Consider the following 25145-nt stretch of genomic DNA (forward strand, 5'->3'; position numbering starts at 1 on the left):
GAAAGAAAAGGGAGGGGAGGGGAGGGGAAGGACCAACAGGTCTCAGGGTGAAGCCCCCGGCAGGTGCCTTCCCCCGGCCCGCCTCGCGCCTCCTGTGGATTGCAGGGCCTCGCCGCGCTGGAGGAGGGGTGCTCTGGCCTGTGCCCTCCTCCGCGTCCAGCTTTGCCCTGTTACCTGTGGTCCAGCGATCCCAAGCCACTCACAGGAATAATTCCTGCAACACCTCATTTTCTGGATATCAGAAAGGTACCGCATAGACTTCTTTCAGCTCTTCCCCGAAGGGAAGCCGTCCTTGCGCTCGGGGATTTCAGGACGCGGTAGCGTGAGAAGCGTGGCGGTGTGCTTGACGGTCCCCTCAGCAAGTAGTAAGCAGGGCCGAGACTCGACTAGAGTTCGGTAATGGCTCAGTAATGCAGCATTTTCCAGTCGATACACCATTTTGTCAGTGATCTCTGAGTGAATAAGAGTGTATTTCCAGGGCATTTCTGAAATCCACAGACACGGTGTTTAAAATAGAGGACCTGACACACTCAAGGGGCCCCGCACACGCACGCGCTCCCGACTGAGCAGCCGGCCGCCGTCTCTCCTGTGCCCACTGGGGGCCAGGCTGGGGCCTGAGGCAGGGGCTTGCCTCCCTGTCGGCCGCTCTCCCGAATCAGTGGTCTTCCCTTTCCTGCCATGTCTGTTCAACTTTTAAGACTCTAATAAAAGCCTTTCTTGAAAAATTTAAGTACCATTAGAGTTATTATTAGAAAAATCTGGTTCTCATGTTGCTAGGGAACAAAGAACTCCCAAGAGCGTCAGGTCTTTAAAGTGTTGGAAGATGCAGGCCACAGCCCGTGTCCCTGGGCATGCTGGGTGTCCCTTGTACTGGTGACCGCGGGCCCGATCTACTCTGGCCGCGGCCCTCTGGGCTTTGTTGTTTATTAAAAAAAAAAAAAAATTTTTTTTTAACGTTTATTCATTTTTGAGAGATAGAGACAGAGCACGAGTGGGGAAGGGGCAGAGAGAGGGAGACAGAATCCGAAGCAGGCTTCAGGCTCCGAGCTGTCAGCAGAGAGCCCGACGCAGGGCTTGAAGTCAGGATCTGTGAGATCGCGACCGGAGCTGAAGTCGGAGGCTCAACCGACTGAGCCACCCAGGCGCCCCCGGGCTTTGTTGTTTAAACACGGTCAGAGCATTAGGAGACCCTAAACTCACGGCTATTGTGTTTTTAGATAGTAAGCATTTGAGACTAAGTTAATGCTATTTGTAAAATATCTGTTAAATATAAAATGACCCAAATCAACTGCTTCTTTAATTATATTGAAATCCAAATGCCTGAGCTCGAATTTCACTTACACGAATGATATTGAACGTTGAGGTTTCTGGTGTCAGTGGATAACTTAGGTTATTGAAGTAATTATTTTAAATTGGTGAGTGGTCTTGGCAAAACCATGTAAAATTGATAGCTTCCTACTTGGTTAAGACGAAAATGAGGGTGCAGCGTCTTGAGACCATTAATGTCAGCCGTTGGCTGTTGTTTCGTGTGTCAGTTTTGTTTACACACCTGCATATTCAGAGGCCTTAGCGCTCTGGTACTGTGCTAGTCACCTGCAGTATTTTGGATGTCAGGGCTTTAAAAATGATCCCTTATATGACAGTATATTTTTATTCAGGAAATTCCCCTGCAGTCCAGCATGGTGAAGTCTGTAAATTATGTCGTGAATTCTGCATGGCAAAAATAGATGTTTAAAGTAACTATTTTTATAAAGCAACAACATATTAAATATACTGAATTGGTTGAATTAGAGATTGAGTTTCTGCATTAAAAAAAAAAGGCTTTCAGGATTCAGAAAAAATAAGCATCAAACTTGAGCGCCCTCTGCTGGCTAAACTACAGAGTGCCGTACATTTTGCCGCCCGCCCCCCCCCCCCCCCCCCCCCCCCCCCCGCCCCCTGCAATGAAATACGAACAGGAAATAAGACAGCAGTGCACACGAATAGTATTCAGTGTAGCGTTGGGATGGCAGTGGTTTGTACATTTTAGTCTTCTTATGTCCCCACTCTTCAAATAAATTCTGTGGACCATTGTAAAATAAAATGAGGAGTATGGTACATTAGAAACTTACGGGGTTTCTTAATATTCAGCCCTGGATTTTAATGTAACTTGTGTACATCGAGTGCAAATTAAATTTCCAAGTAGTTTCCAGACTCTTTTTGCATGTTTACACATACTCATTTTTGTTTGTCTTTGATGTGTCACAGATTGTACGTAAGAGAGTATTTTGAAATAATTTATTACCTTAAAAATTAAACATTTAGCTTGCCACTTATTTTTAAGGCACTGTCTTGATTTAAATTTGATGGCTCCTGATAAATTGGTTATACCCGAATCAAGGTTCCAATATGACAGAGGAAGCTGATGATACCGGCCAGGACCAGATTGTCCTGCATGAACATAAAGTAAGCCTGCATTTTGCAGAAACGAGTCTGAGATGTGTGCACGTGTGTGTACATATGTTCGTAGACGGGGTGCTGTGTTGTGGCATTTTTGTCAATTATAAAAAGTACCCTGTCGAGTGGACACGTGCCATATAGGAAATGCTAAAGCCAGTAGTGAAATTTCTCAGACGATCTGCAAGGATTTTAGGAATAATTTCAGCTTTAACAACGTGCTCACTGTAGGCCGGCCGACAAGTGCTCTGACACACTGTGGTCGTCCCGAGTTTGTGCATGCCAGGCTTAGGTCGTGCCTCGAATCCCCTGTCTCTCGACGTCTCCCACGTCGACACGGGCACGGCTTCACTGCTTGCTGAGTAGCTGATCCTCACATCAGTACTTTGTTTTGTTTGTGTGAAAAATAGAACAACCTTATTTTCTTTGTAAACGTTAAACATTCAAGGAAAAACATCCCTGTCATAACTATATAGTAAGCAAGGGAAAAAAAAAACACCTTAACTGCTGAGTGTAGAAGGGTCAGGCGGAATTTGTTGGTAGGTAAAAATGTAGGATATGAAACACTGTCACGCAATAGACTTTAAAACGTTTGTTGTGTAAATACACACTTCGGTTTTTAAAAATCAAGGGGCTGTATTGCAGCGTTAAGAATCGTCGTACGGATGCTTATTTAGGGAGTTTCCACAGCACGGATTACTGAGCCAGCAGACTAACGCGGCTCGCGGGCACACTGCGTATTTCGCAGATCGCTGAGGCGCAAGCTGCGGTCGTTCAGACGCGTCTGCCCAGCGCGGCCGACACCTGCCACTCAGGAGTCGGTGTGCAAAGGTGAGTAAATAAGCAGACTGGAGAAAAAGAGCAAAAGGCTAAATAGCACCACTTCTTAAAAACTAACGCTTTTAATGTAAACTCCAAAATGGAAAGCGTTACTGCTATAAGGTTTGGGAGTTAGATTTAGTGGATGAGTTTCCGTTATCTGAAATGCATATCTCGGTGGTACCGATGAAGGTCCGAAAGTTACCCATCTTTTCCTTGTTTCTTAGGATTCTACTAAAAGTGGGAAGTGGAGGGCTGATTTGCTTCAAAGATATTTAAAAGGAATGTGCTTCGTACAGGGATTTCAGTTGGGTTACGGTGCAGCCCTGCTATCAGTTTAGTAGTCAGACTCCAGACTCTGAGTGAGGAGGAACTTGATGGGCTGATCCGAGAGTAATTTGGCTGTTAAACGGCGAACGGCGCTGCTCGCGTTGTGTTTCCCTGTGGGTAATCTTTCCCGTGCAAAGCCGTACTTCTGCCTGCGTAGAGTCGTCTTGAGTGAATTGACTCTCGGGCTGTTAGATCGGAGGCTTTTCTGCCTTTCAAAATATGACACATGTGCAGCGATAACATCGGACAATTAAAATAATATTTCGCGTTTTGCAAGAGTTTAAATTAGCTTTTTGATATTTCACGTCCTCCTGTTTTGCTATTCTGAAACACTTCTCTGTGACGAGTTAAATGTGAGCTTTAGAAGACTGGTAAAGGTGTGTCGAGGTTCACGTCCTGCCGATCTGGGGGTGACACCCTGCGGTCGTGCGCCGTGGCACTGGCGCCTTTCATTTTGCCTCTTAGCCAAGTCAGAACACGAGACCTCTGTTCCAGTTTGGGGTGTGCACCGACGTCTTAGGGACTGAGGGCCCCACTGCGGGGTTTTACTTTGGGACGGACGGGACGGCACCGTGTCCCAGAGATGAGGCGGGTTCTCGTTCGTCCACGCGCCCATTTAAGAAAACCTGACTGATCTTTTCTTGATTAAGCGGAAGAATACCGTATTTACCCTTTATTGTTGGTATAAACCATTATTTTACTGAGAACCATTAGCTATTTAAAACTTGGTACATAAATTAAAGAGGAGCTAAATGGATTTGTGATCGTTGCCATTAGTAGCATTTTAGATTATACAGGCAATTATTGTGTTCATTATCCTAGAACAGCCCCTTTGCAGAACCATTGTGGTGTCTTAGACATTATGCACAAATTTTCCCTTGGAGATTAAAATTTCCAGTAGCGTATTTAATTTTGTTATCACAGTTGTTTCAAATAAAACAAATATTATGACAAGTAGAAGAAAATTTGCTTTACTAATATAGGAAATTACAATAAATGTTGAAAATTGCTTGCTAGTGTACTTAATTTACCTTTTCTTATACAGTCAAAATTACTTCGAGGGATTAATAACATATTTTATGAGTTGAAAGGTTTTGCAGTTATAGCAAAAGGCATTTGGCTCAGGTGTTTCCAGAAATTTTCTAAAGAGGGAAGAGATTCACATCAAAACTGAAGCCACGGTCTTCTTTGTAAAAGCTGTAAGTTTACAACTTAACTAGTTTTTATACTGAATAGTTTTTCAGAGTCCAGATTGCATTTTAGGTGAGTTGAAGAAACTTTTAAGTCTGTTTTAGAGAAATGAGTATAGAGATACTGGCTAGTAGCTAAAAGTGTACCCATAAGAAGCTAATTGTTGAAATACATCTTTTCTTTGCCCTGTGTTGTGTTAGCACTGACACAGGAAAATTCTGACCGTACTGTTCGCTAGAGCTCGGCTGCAGTGATTTTCCAGGGAGAAAAGTCAGAGCTCAAGGCTTCCTGCCAGAATGCAGGGAGCAGCCCGTTAGGGGACGGTTGTCGTTACCCCCGCACACAGGGAGGCTTGCGACGGTGAGGCTGTCCTTTCTGCTGGACGGTGCAGGAAGAGCTGCGGGGTGGCGGGGTGGGGCGGGGGGGTGGGAGGGGGGGACGGCCAAGCTGCTGGTGCCCACGGCGGGTCTGCCAGTCGGTGTGCAGGGGCCGCGTCAGCTCCCATCCTATATGTGGCCTTTTTCAAAGGAAACTTTGTGCTCGTTTCTGACTGTTTTTGTCCTCAGCTTTTCCAGTCTTTCACTGCTGTGGTGCAGGGAAAGTGGGAGGTAGTGGTTATGCATTTTGCGAGACAGTGATTCTTTATTTTATTACGAAAAAAAGACCAACTCTGGAAGGCCCGATTAAATCATCCCTTTCACTTTTTAATGGGATTTGGATGAATAGAGTAAAATGTGCACTTTGCGTTCATTGATAGCATCTTTAGGCTGAGGTAATTGAGCCTTCCTTCCCTGACTGAATGAGTAATGACTTCATCTGACCCTCAGCGAGGCCTGACACTTAGGCCTCCTTTGTCACAGCAGAAGGAGCTGCGCTTTGAAACATGCTCTACTTCCTCGGCTTAATTTTTCTTCATTTTAATCCCAAAACCTATTTTTCTCAATAATTCAAGCATAAACTATGGAGTAGTTGGAGTGGCGGAAACGGCGAGATATTTGTCCACGTCATGCTGCTTTTTAAGTGCGGTTGATAAATCAGGAGCCGTGGTCTTGAGCTGCCTGCCCCTCGGGGGAAGCCCGGCCCTTGCAGGGCAGCCCTACCGGAAGTTTCCAGAACCTGGTCAGGGTTCCTCCGCAGCCCCGCCTGGGCCGGGGGGAGGCTGTGTTGCGCGGCTGCAGGCGGAGGCCGGGTGTGGACCCCGTGTCCCGCGCGGCCCCTTGGCCCGAAGGCCACCTCGTGCAGAACGGGAAGGCTGGCCGCAGAAGGGCCCCCGCCTGTGGCCGCAGGAAAACCAGGAAAACCGGAGTGAGTGCTGGGGGCCCAGCTGGGTTTGCTTTGAACTTCCTTAGTTAGGAGGCTGGATGTGCCTGAACAGACCAGACCGCCTTCCAACAGGTCTTGGGCTTTCTTCCCGGGGGCCTGGACCACAGGTGTCAGCCAGAGGGAGGGGCGGGGCCGCAGGGGGCGGGGCCCGGGGAGCAGGTGCTGGGGCGGGGACCACAGGGGTCGGCGAGAGGGGCGGGGCTCTCAGAAAGTGAGCCTCTGGGGTGGAGCCTATGGGGCGGGGCCTGTCACAGGCCAACCAGGGCACAGACCCTGCCGCGTCTTGGTGGGTGTGCGGGTAGAGCCCAAGCTCTAGAACGACGTCAGTCGTTACTTCTGGGTCCGTGTCGTTCCCGTGTTTCTAGGCTGTTCTTAAAGGCGGTGAGTATCTGTACACACACTGGGTTCGAGGGGAAAACTTGTAATTTTGTATGGCTGGTGGCTCGTCTTAGTTTTCCTACTAGACTGGCTGTTTCTTCCAGGTAGAGTCTCATAGTTGACTCATTTTTCATAACCTTACACTGTAGGTAGGAGTAAAATGCAGGAGACATTTACATGTATTTATTCAATGAGTGAATTTTTTTTGTAGCCACGCTTAACTGGATTTCCTGACAACGTTTTGTGTTTTCTTTCTAACTACGTGTTCTAATGTTCTCCTGCAAGTGTGTGGCAAATGTTAATCAAAACCAGATGTGAACTAAATTCATGAGACGGGGGGAAAGCTAACCTTTTATTGGCCACAGTTAGGGATTTTCAAAAATAAACTAAGTTACTAATTAGCTCAAACTAAAAACTCTAGTTTGAGAATTACAGTACCCCATATATTTTATCAAAGTTACGGCAGTCACTTTCTTTTTGTTTAAATTACCCTCTCTCAAAACTGGTACAGATTCCGGGGAAACTCCCGTGATGGAGACCCAGTCTGCTGTCGGCATCCCGGGCGTCGGGAGCAGGCAGTGTGCTGAGCACGTGCCAGCTGCGGCCTGACAGTCACCGGGAGTGACAGGGAGCTTCCCCGGGCCCACAGGGAGTCCACCTCGTCTGGTTAGCAGGCGGGGAGCGCCAGCGGAGAGCGGAGGAAAGCAGGGCTCGCCCAGCGCAAAGCGAGGGCCGCACAGTTAGGAAGCAGGGATCAGAGGGAAGGGTTTCCCGGTGCCGGTAACGAGGACGAGAATGTGCATGAGGGCTCGCCCTGGACCCGGAGCTGCGCTCCGTCTCATCTAGCCCCGAGTCTCGTGACGAAGGCGCTTTTGCAACCTCATTTTACAGATGAGAAAACGGCACTCAATTCTCCCGAGGTTATACCGCCAGCGTTCAAACTAGCCTGCTTTAAGATTCCTGAGGAAAAGTAGTTGCTCTGCGGCCCCCCTTCTCCCCCTGTAGCTCGGAAGCCTTTTTGTAAAGCCCGAGACCCCACCCTGTGTCCCCCCACACCCTGTACTGCGCTGTGGTCCTTCAAGCCGGTGACTTCGCGGGGGGAGCTTCGTGCAGGCCGCCGGAGCTCGAAATCCCAGTTGCGCACGTCTGAGTTGAGGAGCGAACGCCGCTTCTCGCCATTGCCACGATCCCGCACGGGACGCAGCCAGAGAGGAGCTCGTTCCCGGGGACGCGACCTCCCTCATGTTTTGCTCAGCGAGGCCACACTCCACAGAATGACTCCCGATACCTTATTGGGAGAACGTAAAGTGTAGGGTCTGTGTAAATTTAAAAAGGAATCCGTTCAGGCCAACTGCCCTGTTGCTTTTCTGCGTAGTTGAGACAGGCTCCTGGCAGCGAGGCTTGGCAGAGGCCGTCCTTTTCTGGGGCGCTCCGTCGGAATGAGATCCCGCGTCCCGGCTGACCACAGCCGGCTGTCGGAACGCCTCGATCTCGGGAAGGATTTCAGTGTTTTGTGGTTGGCTACCCTGGAGTCGTGTTTTCTCAGTGGAACCCTTCTGCAAACGCTCTGGGGATCGCGACTCCTTTTCAGAAATTCTGCTTAAATCTCTGAAGAGGCTTTTCAGGAGAAAAGTAAAGTTAATACCTTTTTGTATTTCGTTAGGGTTAAGGTCAGTACGAGAGGAGCCTTAGTCATCACTATTGTGCATTCAAATTTGTAATGTTAGACGCTTCGTGGTTATGCCTAAATTTTGTGCTTTTCTTTCAGGTTGGTTTGTTGGACCTTGAACTCAACCAGCTGACCAAAGCGCTGTTTGTGGCTTTAGTCGCCCTGTCGGTTGTTATGGTAACCTTACAAGGATTTGTTGGCCCGTGGTACCGCAGCCTGTTTCGGTTCCTCCTCCTCTTTTCCTACATCATTCCCATAAGGTAGGTTTGAGAACTAAGATAAAACAAACGTCTAGTCTCGCTGAGTATGATTTTATTGAAAGTTATCTTTCTCGGTATGAAAGAAGTTTGTCCACACAAAGCTGAACAGGAGCCAAGACTCCGATAGATCTTGAGAAGAGATTCCGTAGAAGATGCTACTTGGAGGGGCAGAGTTGTTATTCTTTGATTAGTCTAGAAATCTGACACTTTTCCATACATGAATGTGTTGACAATATAATATGGAAGAATTGGGAGATGTTTCTCGGACTGGTTTTGTTTACTGCCAGTGGACTTACTTCCAGTGCCCTTGGATTGGATTTGTGTGCCTCACTGACTTTATGTTTCAGAAACCACCTGATGTATCTGTCACGTGAGACAAAGTATTGAGTAAGACAGTCTTTTAATGCGAACAGTGTTTCAAAACGGCAACCCTTCTAACAGTAAGCTTGGGATATAAATAGTTATTGTGAGGTGTCTATTTAGTTTCAAGACTAATCTTTACCGTGTAAATGTGTATTTCCCCAAAGTACATTTTAAAATGTATTTTAAAAATACATAGTACACATGAATGAACATTTTTATGTGAGTGAGCAATTAAAACCCGATAAATCGTGCGTGAAGCATGAAGCTAGAGTAACCATTTTCTGTAACAGAACAGAGTAAAACAGTATAGAGGGCGCGGGGAGGTAAGCATTTGGAAGAGGAAGGCGCACATGTCTTTATAGACCAGCTTTCTCCAAAAGGTGGTCCAAAGGTGATGTCTCTGTCACTTACGTCCCGAGAGTGGGGCCGTCGCGTGCTCTCGGCTGTTTCTGCCGGGGCCAGAATTCCGGCTGCCGTAGACCCTCACCCCTGGCGCCTCGGCATCGCAGCTGACGGGGCCAGCCCTTCTTCCCGGCCCGCCCGCCCCCCTCCACCACACGCCAGCGCGGGCCGCCTCGGCCGTGCTGTGCGGACGCTCTGCGAACCCTCCGAGGGGTTCCTCGTGTGCCCGCAGGCCGCCTGGGGTTCCGTCCGCCTGCTGCGGTAATGCTTGCGTCTCCACCGGTCGCGGAGCCCCGTCCTGCCCGGTTTCTGATTCTGCGTGCTCACCGTGCTCCGTGGGGAGAGGGGGGCCTCGCTTGGCCCCGTGCCTGGCACAGCGCGTGGCGTGTGCCGGGGCCTCGCACGCTTACGGCGCCACCCGGCACAGAGCCCTTCCCGCTCTCGGAGCGGCAGGCGTGCGCAGGGCCCGTCGGCTGTCACGCGGCATCGTCGTCCCCACGTAGACACGTACCGAGTGCCCACAGTGGGCTCTGGTGACAGAGAGGTCACGTGTGTCCCCAGAGCCTCCCGGGGAAGTGGTACTTCTAAGAGCCGTACGGAAGCGACCTGCTCAGGTGTGGTGGTCCTGGCTCGTTCCGGGCTGTCCATCCCGCATACCCAGTGCCCGCCCCGCCAGCCCCGAGCTGCACCGTGCGCGTCGCCCGGTGTCACATGGGGCCTGGGGGCGGTCGAGGGCCGACGTTCGCGGGACCCGGCAGCGAGCACTCGGCTCAGCGGCCGGGTTGTTGCGTGTGCGCCGCCCCGCCAGTGCCCGCGCCGCGCTCGGCACGCAGGGTGCCCTCCGAGCGAGGCCGCGGGGAGAACGGGTCCGAGGGAAAGCAAGCCGACAGACGCCGTGAGCCTCCGCTGCGAGTGGTTCTCGTCTAGGCCCGTCCGCGCCGCTACTCGTGACGCAGAGCGCTCTGCCCGACGCGGTGACCGGGGCCCTGGTTTGCTCAGGGGAGCGCTGAGGCCCCTCCCCTTTCTCCGCACCCCCGTCGGCGGGGCACCCGTTTCTGTGGGTTTGGTCTGCGGACTTAGCCCGACTGGGGTGCCCCCGGGGTCAAGGACCTTGATGTCGTCTCTGCTTTGCACTGGCATCTCGGCCCTCCACGTGGACTTCCCGCCTCTCATCCGGGGCTTGCACGGAAGGGTTCCTTGCGCGCAGGGCCTGTGAGGGAGCCTGTGAGTCCCCGTGGGAAGCAAGGCGCCGCGTGCCGAGCACATCACACAGCCCCCTGGGCACCGGGAGCGCTCCGCGCTGGAGGCTCCGAGCTCGGGGGCCCCACTCCCCGGCGGGAGCCCCCAGCCCTGTGCGAACCCCGTGGCTGGCAGGAGCCCCGCCGTCTGGCGTGAACCCCGCTGCCCGGCAGGAGCCCCCCCCCACCCGCTCAGGCTGGGTGCGCCGTGGCCGGCCCGCACGTGTCAGCCGCCCGGCGCGGTCCCCTGCCTTCCTCCGTCGGCTGCCTCGTCCTCCGCTCTCCACTGAGCAAACGCGTCTTTTCTCAGCAGTTCCCGTGTTGTTCGTTTCGTGCGTTTTTTTGCTTTCGCTAATAATCGTTCCTCTGTGTTGCTTCTATGGGTTCTAAGATGTGAGTGTGACGGACGTCGAGATTGCTTCTGCCGCACAGCACCCGGCCTGCTGGGGACCCTGTGCTCTGTTCCGGGACGCTTCTCTATGGGAGTGCTGCGATCCAGTCGGCACGGTGCATGTTTTTATCGTAGCAAAATATTTTTTCTTTCTTCAGTATAATTACACTACAAAGAAACTTGACATTTTGACTTTTACCAAAGTAGCAGGAGAAATGAATTATAGTTATGAAATAGAATATATTGTGAGCAGTTTTAAAGAATTTGTTTATAATACTTTTATGCACTTTTATTTGTACGCCCAGGACACTGATTTAGGGAATTCGTGTTTACATTTGATTCAACCAAGTTTATTTTCCTTTTGCAAAGTTTCCATAAAATAGGGATAATAATATATTTTAGTATTTACTAAGTATATTTTTCAGTTTAATAAAGGATAGATCAAAAAAATTTTTTATGTTGAAAAGTGCACAGTTTTCGAAAGTAAAGCGCTTTTTCCTCTGTTCACCTAACGTTTCTAAAAAGGTTTTATTTATTTATTTATTTTTAATTTATTTTATTTTATTTTAATTTTTATTTATCGACTGCACACACATGAGTGGAGGAGGGGCAGAGAGAGAGAGAGAGAGACAGAGACAGAGGGAGGGAGGGAGGGAGGGAGGGAATCCCAAGCAGGCTCCATGTTGTCAGCACAGAGCCCAAGGCAGGGCTCCAACTCACGAACCAGGAGATCATGACCTGAGCCAAAATCAAGTTGGACGCTTAACCCACTGAGCCACCGAGACGGCCTGACCTAACACATTTTTGTAACAGAAGTGTAGCTGACACACAATGTTACATTAGTTTCAGGCGCACAGCATAGTGACTAGCCAAGTGTGTGCCTTAGAAAATGCTCCCCGCAAGAAGGCCGTTGCCGTTCGGAGTCCTTACGGCATCATCAGCTACGTTCCCTGTGCCGTGTTTGTTTGATAACTGGAGGTTTGTTCCTGCCAATGCCCTTCACCTCTCACTCTTCCGCACCCCCTTCCCTGCGGCCACCACCCGTTCTCTGTCTCTATGAGTGTTTCTGGTTTGTTTTCTTCAGATGCTTTTTACACATTTCACAAAGTTAGGCTGTCTCACAGAGATTGTTCTTTACGGGACAAAATAGTTTTGAATCACCTGATAGCACTTACTTAGTCTTTCAAGGACAGTGTTGCGGGATTTAACTCCCGGAACTGAAATGGATGTATGTTCCCTGATTGTGCAGCTCGGAACTTGCTCCAACTGTTCCGTCAGGCATGTGCAGGAGCTGGTTTGTTCAGCCAGTCTTCGGTCCGCACGCTTCAGAGTGCCGTGTCCCCTTCTAGCTGGTGGTCCGGAAGACTGTGCAATCGGGGCTGAGTCGCGGGAGGCACGCGTGGGCAGCAGAGGTAAAGCCGCACCTGACAGAGTGAGAATGTTCCCGCGGCGGAACACGTAGGAACCATCTGTCCGAAGTCCTGCGCTTGGCGGGGTGTGCCTGGCTTGGGAGGCAGACTTTTCCTCTCACTTACTGTGGCCCGTGGATGCCCCCGCTCCCGTTCTGCCCGCGGCTGCCTGGGGGAGCGAGCGCCCGGTGCCCTGCTCAGACCCCTGCTCGCTGCACACAGTAAGAACGCGGTTTCAAAACATCAGCTGGCACAGGTACAAAGTTTGCTTCAGAACTTAGAAATTAACTTGCTTAACATCTCAGTGGGGCCTCCTTTTCCATTTAGCATGCTTGGGGGATGCCTGGGAAAAAGTGTTTCCAACCTAGGAAAGCACTCGATGGTTGGGGAAATTTGCAGCGTGTCCAGATTGCAAAAGAGGCTAATGCGAGAAAATTCAAGGTTTGGAAAGCAGATACAGGAAAGAAGGCCCAGGATGTGGCTGTACAGCTTTTTGCCGAAGAGGTTACGTATGTGACCCATGGACCCACTCAGCCATCTCAGCAAGAGCCTGGAGTGGACGGGGTGATCCAGGAAAGGTCTGTGCGGGAGCCTCTTGTCTAGTGGCGTGGTCCCCCTGTGACACACACAGGAGACCCACAAAGGTTTTGAGAATCTTTTATCAGCAGAAATGCCATCAGCTTGCACTGGAAGGAACAGACATGGAATAAAATGAGAGCAGCCTGTTGACTCCCGAAATCCTACGGGCGGGAGATGGGCTGGTGGAGACCCCGGCCACAAGCATGTGCTGCCCTTCAGGAAAAAGGAAGGGTCACGAGGCCACAGGCCTGGGCCGTATGGAGTCCTGGCACCGCGGGCCAGAGGGTAGGACGTCCAGTCTCAGAAGATCATTCCCCGTCCTGGTAACAGGACAGAGTCGGGGCCTGCGTGGTTGTGCCTGTGTTCCGGGCATTCTCGCCAGTTCTGGTTTGCTGATAATCTTTTTCGCTCCGTAGCTGGAAGTTTTACTCACCTGGCAGTGAAATCATCGGGGGAAGAAAACCTGTAAGTTTTACGTAGCCAAATTGAGAAATCTTTTTTGTTGTTGGTTATTACCCTGGGCAGGTTGTTCAGGAAGCGCTTCTGTACATTGGACGATGGCGCTGTCCTCCAGGGCTAACTTCTGAAAGGTTAACAGGGTTGGCCATGACCACAGGAAGCAGCAGGTTCTCTGAGTGCCAAATAGGGTTTTCACGTAGAATTGTTTTCCATCCCAGTGGGCTCAGTGCCCCTTGTGGAAGAGACTGTCCCCCAGTGAGCCAGGGCACCTCTGTCCTACACCGGGTGCTCAGACAGGCCTGGCCGGTTTGGGGTCTTCTGTTCTGTTCCCTTGGTGGGCATGTCTATTCCTGACCACATAACAACTATCTAAATACTGGCTTTGTAATAAGCCAGTATTTCAGAGACCAGGGCCTTCCTTGTGTTCTTTCAGAGTGCCTTTGCCCCATTGGCCGTTTGCGTTCAGTGTTAAATTTTCCAAACCATAAATCTGGCCTATTTTTTAGGTCTTCTCCAGTATGTTGAAGTCTAAAAAATGTCTTCACAGAAATCCTGCATAACTTTTGTTAGAGCTGTTCTTAGATACTTGATATTTTTTGCTGTTGTAAATACTGTGGTTTTTGAAAGTACTGTTTCTTATGTATTTGTAACTGGTTTGGAGAAATAAAATTGACTTTTATAAAAGGATTGAACCCATCAATTTTGGTAAAACTTTATTGGTTTTAATTATTAATCTGGAGTCCCTTGAATTTTCTCCGTAGGTAAGTGTATCGGCAGCAAATAATGAGAGCTTTGTTTCTTTGGATCCCGTGCACATTTGCTTCTTTTCCCTGTCACTGTGTCCGATTCCTGGTATCTCGTTACGCGGGAGTGCTGAGAACAGACATTGTTTTTGTCTCTGATGTGAAGGGCAGAACGTTCAAATTTCATCATTTAGCATACTATGTTCTTATAGAGGCCCATTTTATACTAAGAAAGTTTTTCCTATTCCTATTATGCTAAAAATTGTTATAAAATTATGAATATATAGGCGCTTGGGTGGCTCAGTTGGTTGAGCATTCACCTTTGGCCTAGGTCATGATCCCATGGTTTGTGAGTTCAAGCCCTGCGTCGGGCTCTGTGCTGTCAGTTCAGAGCCTGGAGCCTGCTTCGCATTCTGTGTCTCCCTCTCTCTGCCCCTCCCCTGCTCACACGTGAGCATGCTCTCTCTCTGAAAAATAATAATCATTAAAAAATTTTTTTTAAATAAAATTGTGGGGGCACCTGGGTGGCTCAGGCGGTTAAGCGTCCGACTTAGCCCAGGTCATGATCTCACAGTCCGTGAGTTCGAGCCCCGCATCGGGCTCTGTGCTGACCGCTCAGAGCCTGGAGCCTTTTTCGGATTCTGTGACTCCTTCTCTGTCTGCCCCTCTGCCTCTCATGCTCTGTCTCTCTGTCTCTCCCCCAAAAATAAATAAACATTAAAAAGAAAAATATTTTAAAAAATAAGATTGTGAATATCGTTTTTTGTAATACTGCTACTAAATCTGTTGAGGTGATTTTTTATTTTTAAGTTTTTCTGTAATATTTTAATATGAAAAATTATACTGATTGACTTTCTAATATGATACCTACCTTATGTTCTTCCGGTAAAAGATGCATCTTAATCGTGGTATAATATTCTTTTGTGTGTTATCAGATTCCATTGTTTGTATTTTTGTGAAGTTTTTGTGTTGATTCCCATGAGTGACAATGCTGTTACTGGTTTTCTCGTATCATTTTTCTGGTGTTCGGTGTCCAGGCTGTGCCGGTCTCACAAAATACATGGCCAAGTTTTCTTTCCTCTTCTTGTCTCTAAAATATTTTCTCTAAAATGATACTTATTTATTCCTTGGGCATTTACACATCAGGGAGGCCTGAACTTTTTACTGCAAAAAAGATCTTTGACAGACTTGATTTCTTTAATAGTTTTAAATATATTTATTGAATAGTTACCGTCTAAATAATTAACTTTAAAGTTAAAATTGATTTCAAGTTTTTAATTTCTTCTTCAGTTTTGCAGTTATGGTTTTCAGGAAATGTGTCACCTGTACCTGTATTCAAATTTATTCCTAAAACTTGTTCATAATATTTTCCTGTTATTTCAAATGGATAGGATCTGTGGTATTTATTCTTCATTTGTGATACTTGTTTCTCTTTTCTGTTTTTCTTGATCGGTCTTTCAGTGGTGTATCAGCATTAGGAGTCTTTTGGACGAGGCTTCTCTAGGCTTGATTCTCTGTGACATATAGTATTTCTCTAACTTATTAATGTTACCTTCTTTCTTTCTGCCTTCTGTGGTTTGTATTATTCTTACTTCTTGATATAGATGCTTAATTTACTAGTTTTCAGCTCCCCCTCCCCCCTTTTTGAATGTATGTCATTGAGGCTATAAATGTTCACAGAGATACTGCTTTGGCTGATTCCCATACGTTTTTATATGTAATATTTTTGTTATTTTCAGGTACAGAATATTTTTAATTTCCACTGATTTCTTCTTTGACCCATGGTTATTACAAAGTCATTTCTTAATTTACCAGCATGTTTGAATTTTCTAATTATTGTCTGCATCTGTATTTAGTTTGCGTTGTCGTTAGAGAACGTATCTTCTGTTATCTCAGATGTGTGACATTTGCAGAGTTGAGGTGCAGGGCCAAGTGTCTCGTTGATTTCCACGAACACCTGCCCGCCCTCGCAGAGAACCTGGATTCTGGATTGCTGGCACAGTGTGTAAGCGCATCTGTGAGGCTTGTTGTCAGTGTCTCCACACCCCTACTGGCTTTTCTCTGCCTTCTCTAACACTTGCTAAGAGTTGTGTGGAGCTCTTCCATTAGTCTTGGGAATCTGTTTTCCCTGGAATTCTCTTGCGGCTGTCATATACTTTGTGGCTTTGGTGTCAGATATATACAAATATAAATTGTTACGTATTTCTGCTGAATTACGTATTTTCTCATTGTAATGTGACTTTCTTGATCTCTGCTCACACTTCCTGTGTTAAATTCTAGTTTGTCTTACGTTAACAGCACCGTGCCTGCTAGTCAAGTGCACTCGGCTTGGCTGGCTCCGTTGAGCACTTCCCTTCTCTGTGTGTATGTGTGTCTCTTGGGTTTGAATTTTTATCTTCTCTGACAAATTTTGACTGTTTTGTGTCCACACGGTTATCGTAATTCTGTTACCGTTCTGATTTAAATTTGTCATCTTATCTTGGTTTTTTAGTGTGCCTTACCTGTCGTAGATTTTCCTCCTTGCTTACCATTTTCCTTGTAATTTTTATAATTGCACTTCTCCACTAACAAGTTTGGAAGGTTTAAGCTATTTTTGTTCTTCTAGTCATTACCCTGTAAACAGAGAACGTTATTCTTAATCTGTCAAAGTCCACAGGCAGCCGTTTCCTTTCCCTGTCACCTTAGCACGATGTTTATCTCCCCTCACCCCTTTGACCTTGTGCTGTTTTCGCCATTTATTTTAATTTTGTTCATTCTTAGGCCTCAAGGATACTGTTGCTTTGTACATTCCCCGTATATTTTGGTGTACATCCGTGTTCATTTCTTACACTGAGGCCTTCCATGGAGAATAATTTTCCTTGTGTCAAAAATTTATTCTTTTGTCCAGTATGGCTTTGTTGGGAATGTGCTAGGTTTCTGCTTGGCTTTCCTTAGAAACCGTTTCTCCTGCGTTCCCCGCTGCCTTTTGGCCGCGGCTAGCAGGGTCCCCAGGGCCTGTGCTCCTCGGTGCCCTCTGCCTGGGGCCGCTCTCACACCTGCTCCCTCCTGCTCTGCGCTCAGCCACCCTGTGTCCAGACTGAAGCTTCTCTTCGTAGAATGCTTAGGATTCGGTGCATTTCTCGGGTGTGTGGATGGGCCCTTTCCTTTATGCCAGAAAACTCTGGGTTTGGTCCTGCTGCGTCCTCTCCTTTGGGGACGTGAATGCGAGCTGTGTCAGATGTCCCCCCCCATGCTCTTCGTTGGTCCTCTCGTTTTCTTCTTTTCCACCTTCTGTCTCCATTCCCCGTTCTGCCTCGTTGCAGTGACCCGTCTTCCAAGTCGCGATCTCAGCCTTGGCTGCCAGACCATTTGAGTTCCGAATTTTGGTTATTGACACCTTTTAGTTCTGAAAATTCTGTTTGGTGTCTTTATCACACTGCTTCTTCGGTTTTATATTTGCGCATTCCACGCAGACGATCACTCTAGTTTTGTTTCTGTGTCCTGTTTCACAGTCTGCGTCAGTCACAGACTGCTTGCTGTTCCCGTCAGTCTTTCTCTCTTACTTTTTCCTTCTGGCTCTTGCACATGGTTTCACTGAGTGCTGTGTGGCGTTTGTTGTTGCGTGCTTCGGTTTCAGTTTATCTGTGGGGTGTTTGTCGTTTTTTTGGTGATTGTATTTGAGAAGCTAATTGTAGGAGTGATTTGAGATAAAAAATGGAAGCTGTCTTCTTGAAGCATATACCCTGCCTCTGCTGATATATGGAGGTGCCCCCTGTCACGGAACATCTTCCTCCGAACGTGAGATTCACTTCACGGTCCCTGAGTTGTGGGAGCCTGGCTCCTTCTCCACGTGTGGGCGCACGGCTCCCCAGTCCCCTCTTAGTGTGGGGTGTAGCCCCTCTTGGTCTCTTATCCTGGAAAGAGGGGCCTCTTGCGGGACCTCCACCTGCCTTGGTCCTGGCCTTTGTGTCTGCTCCCCGCACCGGAAGGCTGCTGACAAGAAAGCTCAGACCATCGGGGGCTGGCGGTCTCAGGGCAAAGGGGGTCCTGTGGTCACTTCACCTGTGTGGTACCTGGTCAGGGCCCAGCCCAGAAGCCCCTTACTGCCTAGTCTGCTCTTTCTCTTTCTTTCCAGTAACTTAAAAAATATTTTACGTGGTATTTCTTACTGTTTTCAGTGGGAACATTGGTTCAAGTAGGATAGCCAGCCATTACCCAAGATCACAGAACTTCCTTGCAGTTTTTATGTAAAGAAAGTTAGGGGCACCTGGGTGGTTCAGTGGATTGAGCATCTGACTTTGGCTCAGGTCGCGATTCGCACGGTTCATGGGTTTGAGCCCTGCATCGGGCTCTGTGCTGACAGCTCGGAGCCTGGAGCCTGCTTTGGATTCTGTGTCTCCCTCTCTCTCTGCCCCTCCCCTGCTAGCGCTTACTCACTCACTCGCTCTCTCTCTCAAAAAATATAAAGCAAAACGTTAAAGAAAAAAAGGACAAATTTGAAAATTTCTGATTAACTTCCATGGCAGTAGTTTCTAAGGGTAAAACTTTCAGGTCCTAAGTGTGATCAACTTTATTCCTGAGAATGTAGCAAACTTTCTTTTAAACACAAAGTACAGCTCTATCATAGTGAACCTGGGAAACGCAAGCTGTTACGACAGTGTCACCTGGATAAACTCTGGTATGTCCATTCAGTGAAGACTGTCCGTCAATAAAAAGGAATAAAGTATTGATACAGACAACCACTGGGGCATTTATAGGACATTTTTGAAGTCACAGAATTATGATGGACAATTCAACGGTTGCCAGGGGGCAAGTCGGGGGCAGGTGGGGGTTTAGCTGAGGAGCGTGCGAGCTGCGTGGAACCGTTTGACCCCGATGGTGGAGGGGGTGTGACATGAGTCTGTCCTTGGGACACAGAAAGCAGAGAGCGCGTGTAAAAACTGACAAAGCCCGAGTGAAGTCTTCATCTGACTTACTCATATTGTAACCCCGACTCTGCCTGGGGGGTGTGCTATGGCGGTGTGACGTGTCACTGGGGAAGCACCCGGGAACCCTCCTGGTTCGCTACTTCTTGTGAGTCTTAAAAACGACGTCAGAGTTAGAATTATCAAAAAGCAAAACACTGTCACCACCTTTGGTCCATGAGAGTTAGTGTATTCTGGGAGGTGGAGGTCTCAGGCTCTGGAATGGGGGCGATGAGCTTGCATTCGTGCCCTGAGGCTCCCACTGCTGTGGCCTCCGGAGGGTTCTTAACCTGTCGCCTTTTCCCGTCTGCTTCCTCATGGGATAAAGTTGTATTTAAAATAATGCCTCAGTAGCGTGAATGCACTCTTCGTGCCTTTGTCCTTCTGAGTCTTGCCCCATTCTTCCTGTATCCGTTTGTGTTGGCTTTTAACATCATAATAGGTAGCTCTTTATATTGGCCAATATACTTATCTCATTTGTGTTTTTTTTTAATTTTTAAAAGTTATTTATTTACTTATTTATTTATTTATTTATTTTGAGAGAGAGAGCATGCACATGCACATGAACAGGAGAGGGGGAGAGAGACAGAGAAAGTCCCAGGCAGGCTCTGCATTGTCAGTGTGGAGCCCGATGCGGGGCTCAAACTCACGAACCGCAAGATAATGGCCTGTGCCAAAATCAAGAGTCATTCACTTAACCGAGTGAGCCACCCAGACGCCCTTCTCATTTGCCTTTTAATTGTGGCACTTTTTCATGATAGATTAGTACGTGCAATTTTTAAGTTAAGTATAAGTCTGAGGGAGCATTGGTTAATTTATCAAACGGGTGCAGGAAAGGTCAGCCACACAGCCCGTTCATTGGGTGTGGCTCGAATGGGAAGCCCAGCGCCCTTTGGGACTCTTCTCCCCGTCTGTCGACTCTGCTTTCTTCTGGTTAAGTGTCATTCTCTGCCAGACCTTCCTCACCTGGTTAGACAGACGGTGTTAGAGGCCTCAAGCCCGTGTTCTGCTCGCTAAATTACACAAGGAAAAAGCAAATACTTTATTGCAGCCAGTTCCGGAGTGCATCTCCCCTGAACCCACCACTGCTTGTCTTGTATGTAGCGTGAGTCCGTAAGGCCCGGTGCCCTTGCCTGCCCTTGGAGGCCGGGGTGGGTCTCTTGTGCCGCAGCCTTGCGTGTCCGCTGTGCGTGCAAGGCCCCCGTGGTGCGGGTGCTGCGGGACCCCTCCTCCTCTCCTCCGGCCTGGCTTCGCTGTGGTCACTGTCCCCTTTGTGTAGAGAGCTGAGCCGAGCTTTTCCAGCCCCAAGCCTTCCACCTTTTCATCTGGTCCCTTTCTCCTGGTTAGCTTGCTTACTGATGTTTTGACACAAGCACTACCTGCTTGGCTTGGGTGGCTTGTCACGGGTACCTTCGCTGCTCCTTTGTTCTTAGACTGTTGGAGACATTTTATTTTAAGGTGCATCAAATTGCATATACTTTTATTCATTTATGAACTAAAGGAAGTGTTAGTCCTTTAATAGGAAGGTTTATCCCTTTGACACGTTGACACAAAAGATTTGGCCTCACTCCTGCACAAATATATTTATACTGCTGCCATACTGGATGACTTCTGCGGGCGTGCGTGTGCGTGTGCATGCATGTGCACACACACACAGACACACACACACACACACACACACACACACACACACACCCCTTAGCACTGGCTGCTGCATAGCACGTGCAGTGTTTCACGTGGCTCCCCAGTAAAGGCTGAAACCATTCTGAATTTTGGGGAAGGCCTGAATTGCTTTGTTGTCCTTCACCCCATATCTGATCCTGTGACCAGTATTTGCTTGTTGTGGATGCTCGGGAGGTTGGCTGACATCACTCTGAATGGAAGGCCCTCCTGAGTCTGCCCCCCTCTCCCTAAGTGTGGCTCGGAGCAGTGGTGTATTCTCAGAGCCCCCCGGGAGCCCCGGGCCCTGGCGCGCCACCTGCTGGCCTGTGCACAGCTTTGGACTCTCCTGGTGGCTCCAGGATTTCTTTGGTTCAGTTATCTGGAACAGTTATCAGTTATCAGTTATCTGGAACACTGACACTCCCATTTATTTTTCCTAAAACACTACGTTATTTCAAATCTCCCACGCCCACTCGGAAACGTAATGCGATTTGGAATTTTGCTTGTACCAATTTAAACTGCTTTCATGCCTTTCCAGATTTTCTGTTCTTAGGACCCAAGACCACACTTCGTTTATCCTTGTGCACATGGCCGTGGGTGCAGTGCCGGCGGATTCTCAGGGCGCTCGGGTGGATTTCCGCCTTTGTTCCACCTAAAGTCCTGCCCGTGCCTTCCGAGCTCGCGTCCTGCCTTCGCTGCTGGGGTAGGACCTGCCGTACGCCCCTGTCCGTTCCATTTTGGCCCAGGGCCTGTCTTTCCTATCAGACCTTGTCTGGCTGTTGAGACCGGTGGTCGTCTGCTCCAGTGATGCAACTCACCTGTTTTTATGTGTTAGTGCAGTTCCCACAGCGATCTTGCACATAGGTGGCATTTTACAGGTACTGTTACCGAGGCTCGGAGAACTCAAGTTGTCGTTTGTCCAAGATGATGGAAACTTGAAAATTAAGAATCAGTACAAGTCACACGTCGCCTTAAACCTGTAAAGTTCAGGTACCCACGCGTCTTCCGGGCGGAGCATGGAAAGCAGGTGCAGGAGAACTTGGGCCGTGCAGTGGGCAGGAGGTGATTACTGACATACGGGAAGGGAAAGGAAAAAGGAACCCAGGGTCACTCGCCAGCTCTGTCCTGCTGTTCACTCGTGTGGAGAAATGGCTTCCTCGTGGAGAAACCGTAAACTTGCTCTGTGTTGTGGCGCAGGGAGAGGACGGTGTGTCGTATGCCTGCACTTAAAGGCTTTTGTGGAAAGGCGAAGGCTGGATGCTCGATCGGCAACAGATACAGTCGTCTGAAGCCTGGGAAGAGGTCCAGGTCCTGACGGAGGCCCGAGCGGCACCGACACTGCGTGGCATTGGGTGAATTCAGCCAGTGAGGCTTGAACATCCCCGGCCACCCTCAGTATGTCACAGAGTGTAAAGATGTCACAAGATGAAGAACGTTGGGGGAGATTCAGATAAAACCACATCTGTCCGTTTCCTTTCGGTGACAATTTACAGGAAAGGGGTTTGATTACTTTTGATTAAAACTTCTCATTAAAATGACTTTTCTTTGTCTCAGATTAAGATCTAAGACTAAGCCTCAGTCAGGCAGGAGTGCACGTGAGCCGGTCCAGGTGGATTGTCCCCTGAGCAGGCGCCGGGCCCAGCGTGCCAGCTGAGATGCGCCAGGCAGGTGGGGCCTCAAGGGCATCGAATCGCATTGCGTATTTTAGGAAAATACACCTCACCTTTACCCGGGGCTCGGGTCTCCTCCTCAGACATCGTGTAGAGGAAGGGAGGCCACGGTGGGGGGGGTTGGTCAGGAAGGTGGGCCGGTGACGGGAAGCTGGTGGCCATGCTTCCCAGTTAGCCTGTGCTCGGGCGCGACCCTTCCTGACGCCCTGGCCGGGCCCGTTCCCGCCACCTCGTGTCACACTGGCTCATGAAACGGCAGGTTCTTACGGCTTGTGACGACAGCAGTTGTTTTGTTAAATCGTGGCCGTTCGTGATGTCGAGAGGACCCCGTGGAAGAACCCAGAAGGTGCCCCTTTGGTCTCCACTCAGCCCCAAGCCCAGCAGCACCCTGTGAACTCCGGCAAAGTACCCATTTGCCCTGTGGTAGTTGAGGCAGGCTGACGTTTTCCAAAATAATTTGACCCCGGTACACAAGAGAAGAAGGTCGTGCTCCCGCACCGCGTTGGCCTCTGGGCCTGCCGAGCCCACCGTGCTGAGCTCCACAGGGACCCACACCGCCCCCTGCACCCCCTGCACCCTGGTCATCAGTGGCCTGGCCCCCTGCCTGCCCCTGCCCCTGCCCGCTCGCTGGCCCGCTGAGCCTCTCACTTGACTGTCCGGGTTCAGAGGGTCTGTCTGATCGCCGATACCCGGCTCACAGACAAGTCCACACAAGATGCCGCGTGTCCCTCCTCCAGCCCCTGTGCCCCTCAGCCTTTCCAGGCGGTGGCTCTTAGCGGCTGCCGCTGGGACCCTCGCCAGTGCTCCTCAAGCTCCTCGCCGGTCGCTCTGGGCGCTCACCCCGGCCCCACAGAGAGGGTGGTGTGTGCACCCCAGACCTTGACAGGAGGCCGCCCGTGAGGCCGAGAGGCTGCCGTGCTCTGCCCCCCCGTGCCGTCCTGGGGCGTCTGTCCTCCCTGACCTGCCGGTCTCCCTGCTGTGTTGGCATTGTAAGTAGCCAAGAGGTCGTGAGGCCGGTTTCAAAGGTCTGTGTATTTGTCCATTACGACTTTTCTTTCTGACCGTGAGAGGTCTTAGGAGTTTTGAGATGGGAGCGTTATGGACAAATAACTCATTGTGATCATTTTAATTTTCTTTAACTTGCCTACAGGCTGTCTTCGCTGACTCTGACTCCTTCACGTTGTTTTCCAAGTGTGCTGTTATTGTTACGAATTGCCATTTGGGTCGCAGTGATTGAGGGTCAGCAGCCTCACCACATGGTGGAGGTGCGTCGTGTCTGCTGTTTTCGTGACACAGTTGCACCGGGCACAGATTTTTTTATGGGCTTTGACGCGTATCTGATGATCTTAAGTCTCATCGTTACCAAGAGCAAAGCGAGGCCAGAACTGCTAGGTACAAAAGTATGAGCAGAGTGAGTGCTTCACTTAAGCCAGCAGGTGGACGGGTGCAGCTTGGGTCAAAGAGGCGCCATTTTTAAAATGTACTCCAGACTCCGCCTCAGCCTAGTCAGGGGCCTCCGTGGCTCTTGACTGTGAGACCCTGCGCTGCACCTGGTGGCCTGGCCCCGGCTGTTCTGATCCCGCCTCTTGCCACTGTCCCCGGTACCTGCTTCCGTCACCGCCCCGGGCCTCGGGTCGCAGCCCTGGCGTGGAAGCCCGGCCTTGTGCGGGGCCGAGCGCTCCTCCCGGGCGAGTTCAGCCTGGGAGTCACCACCAGGGGGGAAGCCTCCTGTTTGTTCTTGTAAAATGAGCACATGAGCACGTTTTGACAATCTCTCCCAGGGAGGCACCGCCTGAGCCCCATGAACACAGATCTCTCCCTGGGCGTGCGTGGGGCGCGTGCGGCCACCCATCTTCTTCCCGGACATCCGATTCCACGCGCTCAGCTGTAGGGCAAGGATCGGGAGCCCGTTTGAGCACCACCTGCAAACACGTTGTGGGGCGTGAAAAGGTTCGTTGGCTTAAGTGTCAGCAAATTCGTTTATTTTAAATGCTGAAATCCAGTACCACCCACCTGGTTCACGTAAGGTCAAAGGTAATAAATGTCTGTGGAAAACATGGGTGTGAGGTTGTTGCCTGGCTTTGGACCGCACTGACAACTCTGGTCGGTTTTATTCGGCAGTCTGCGTGTGAACTTGGACATGGGCAAGGCCGCGTACGGGTGGATGATCATGAAGGACGAGAGCATCCCCGGCACAGTCGTGCGCACCAGCACCATCCCAGAAGAGCTGGGACGCCTGGTGTACCTGCTGACCGACAAAACAGGTACCGAGCCGGCATCCAGTCCGTAGTGATCCTGTGTGTCCACTTGTGTGCCCGGGGTGCGTGTGTGTGTGTGTGTGTGTGTGTGTGTGTGTCCGTCCACGTCTGTCCACATGTGTGCATGGGGCGTGTATGTGTGTGTCCATGTGTGTGCATGGGGCGTGTGTGTGTGTGTCCATGTATGTTCAAAATGTGTGCACTCACATATGTGCATGGGTGTGTGCGCCCACATACGTGCATAGAGCATGTGTGTCCACGTATGCTCACAGAGTGTGTGTCTACATGTATGCACGGGGCGTGTGTGTCCATGTATGTTCAGGGGCGCACATGCTCGTGTGTGTGTGTGTGTGTGTAGCAGGGTATTGAATTCATTCACATTTAGAATTTTCCAGACCTTGCCCTGAACACTGGCACACAACTAATCTTCATCTTGGAATATCATCAGAATTAGCAAAATGTTATTCTTAGAGATTTAAATGACGTGCTTGAATATTTTTAATTCTCTGCAGCCTTTCAGTTCTTTCTTTGTTTTAACTGCCTTTATGACATCTCTGTAGAGGGTACGTAAGAGGAAAAATTGCTTGTTTGTTACAGGATGGTACTTTTGAGCTGTTGGGAG

General features: G+C 49.5%; 1 protein-coding gene across 11 annotated transcripts in view; it reads left to right on the forward strand.

Moving 5' to 3' along the window:
• ATP9B (ATPase phospholipid transporting 9B (putative)) overlaps positions 1 to 25145 on the forward strand; it is a 252976-nt gene that overhangs the window by 159779 nt on the left and 68052 nt on the right. For 9 of the 11 annotated variants that reach the window (XM_053902858.1, XM_053902856.1, XM_053902864.1 and 6 more), the window contains 2 exons: positions 8246 to 8406; positions 24387 to 24529. The exons of the other annotated variants lie outside the window; for them this stretch is intronic. In XM_053902858.1, the coding sequence (XP_053758833.1) occupies positions 8246 to 8406; positions 24387 to 24529 (304 nt within the window). The remainder of the gene's footprint in view (positions 1 to 8245; positions 8407 to 24386; positions 24530 to 25145) is intronic. 11 annotated transcript variants of the gene reach the window in all.

The sequence above is a fragment of the Panthera pardus genome, unplaced genomic scaffold, assembly GCF_024362965.1.
Source record: "Panthera pardus isolate Hobbes unplaced genomic scaffold, ASM2436296v1 HiC_scaffold_15, whole genome shotgun sequence".
NCBI classification, from domain to species: Eukaryota; Metazoa; Chordata; class Mammalia; order Carnivora; family Felidae; genus Panthera; species Panthera pardus.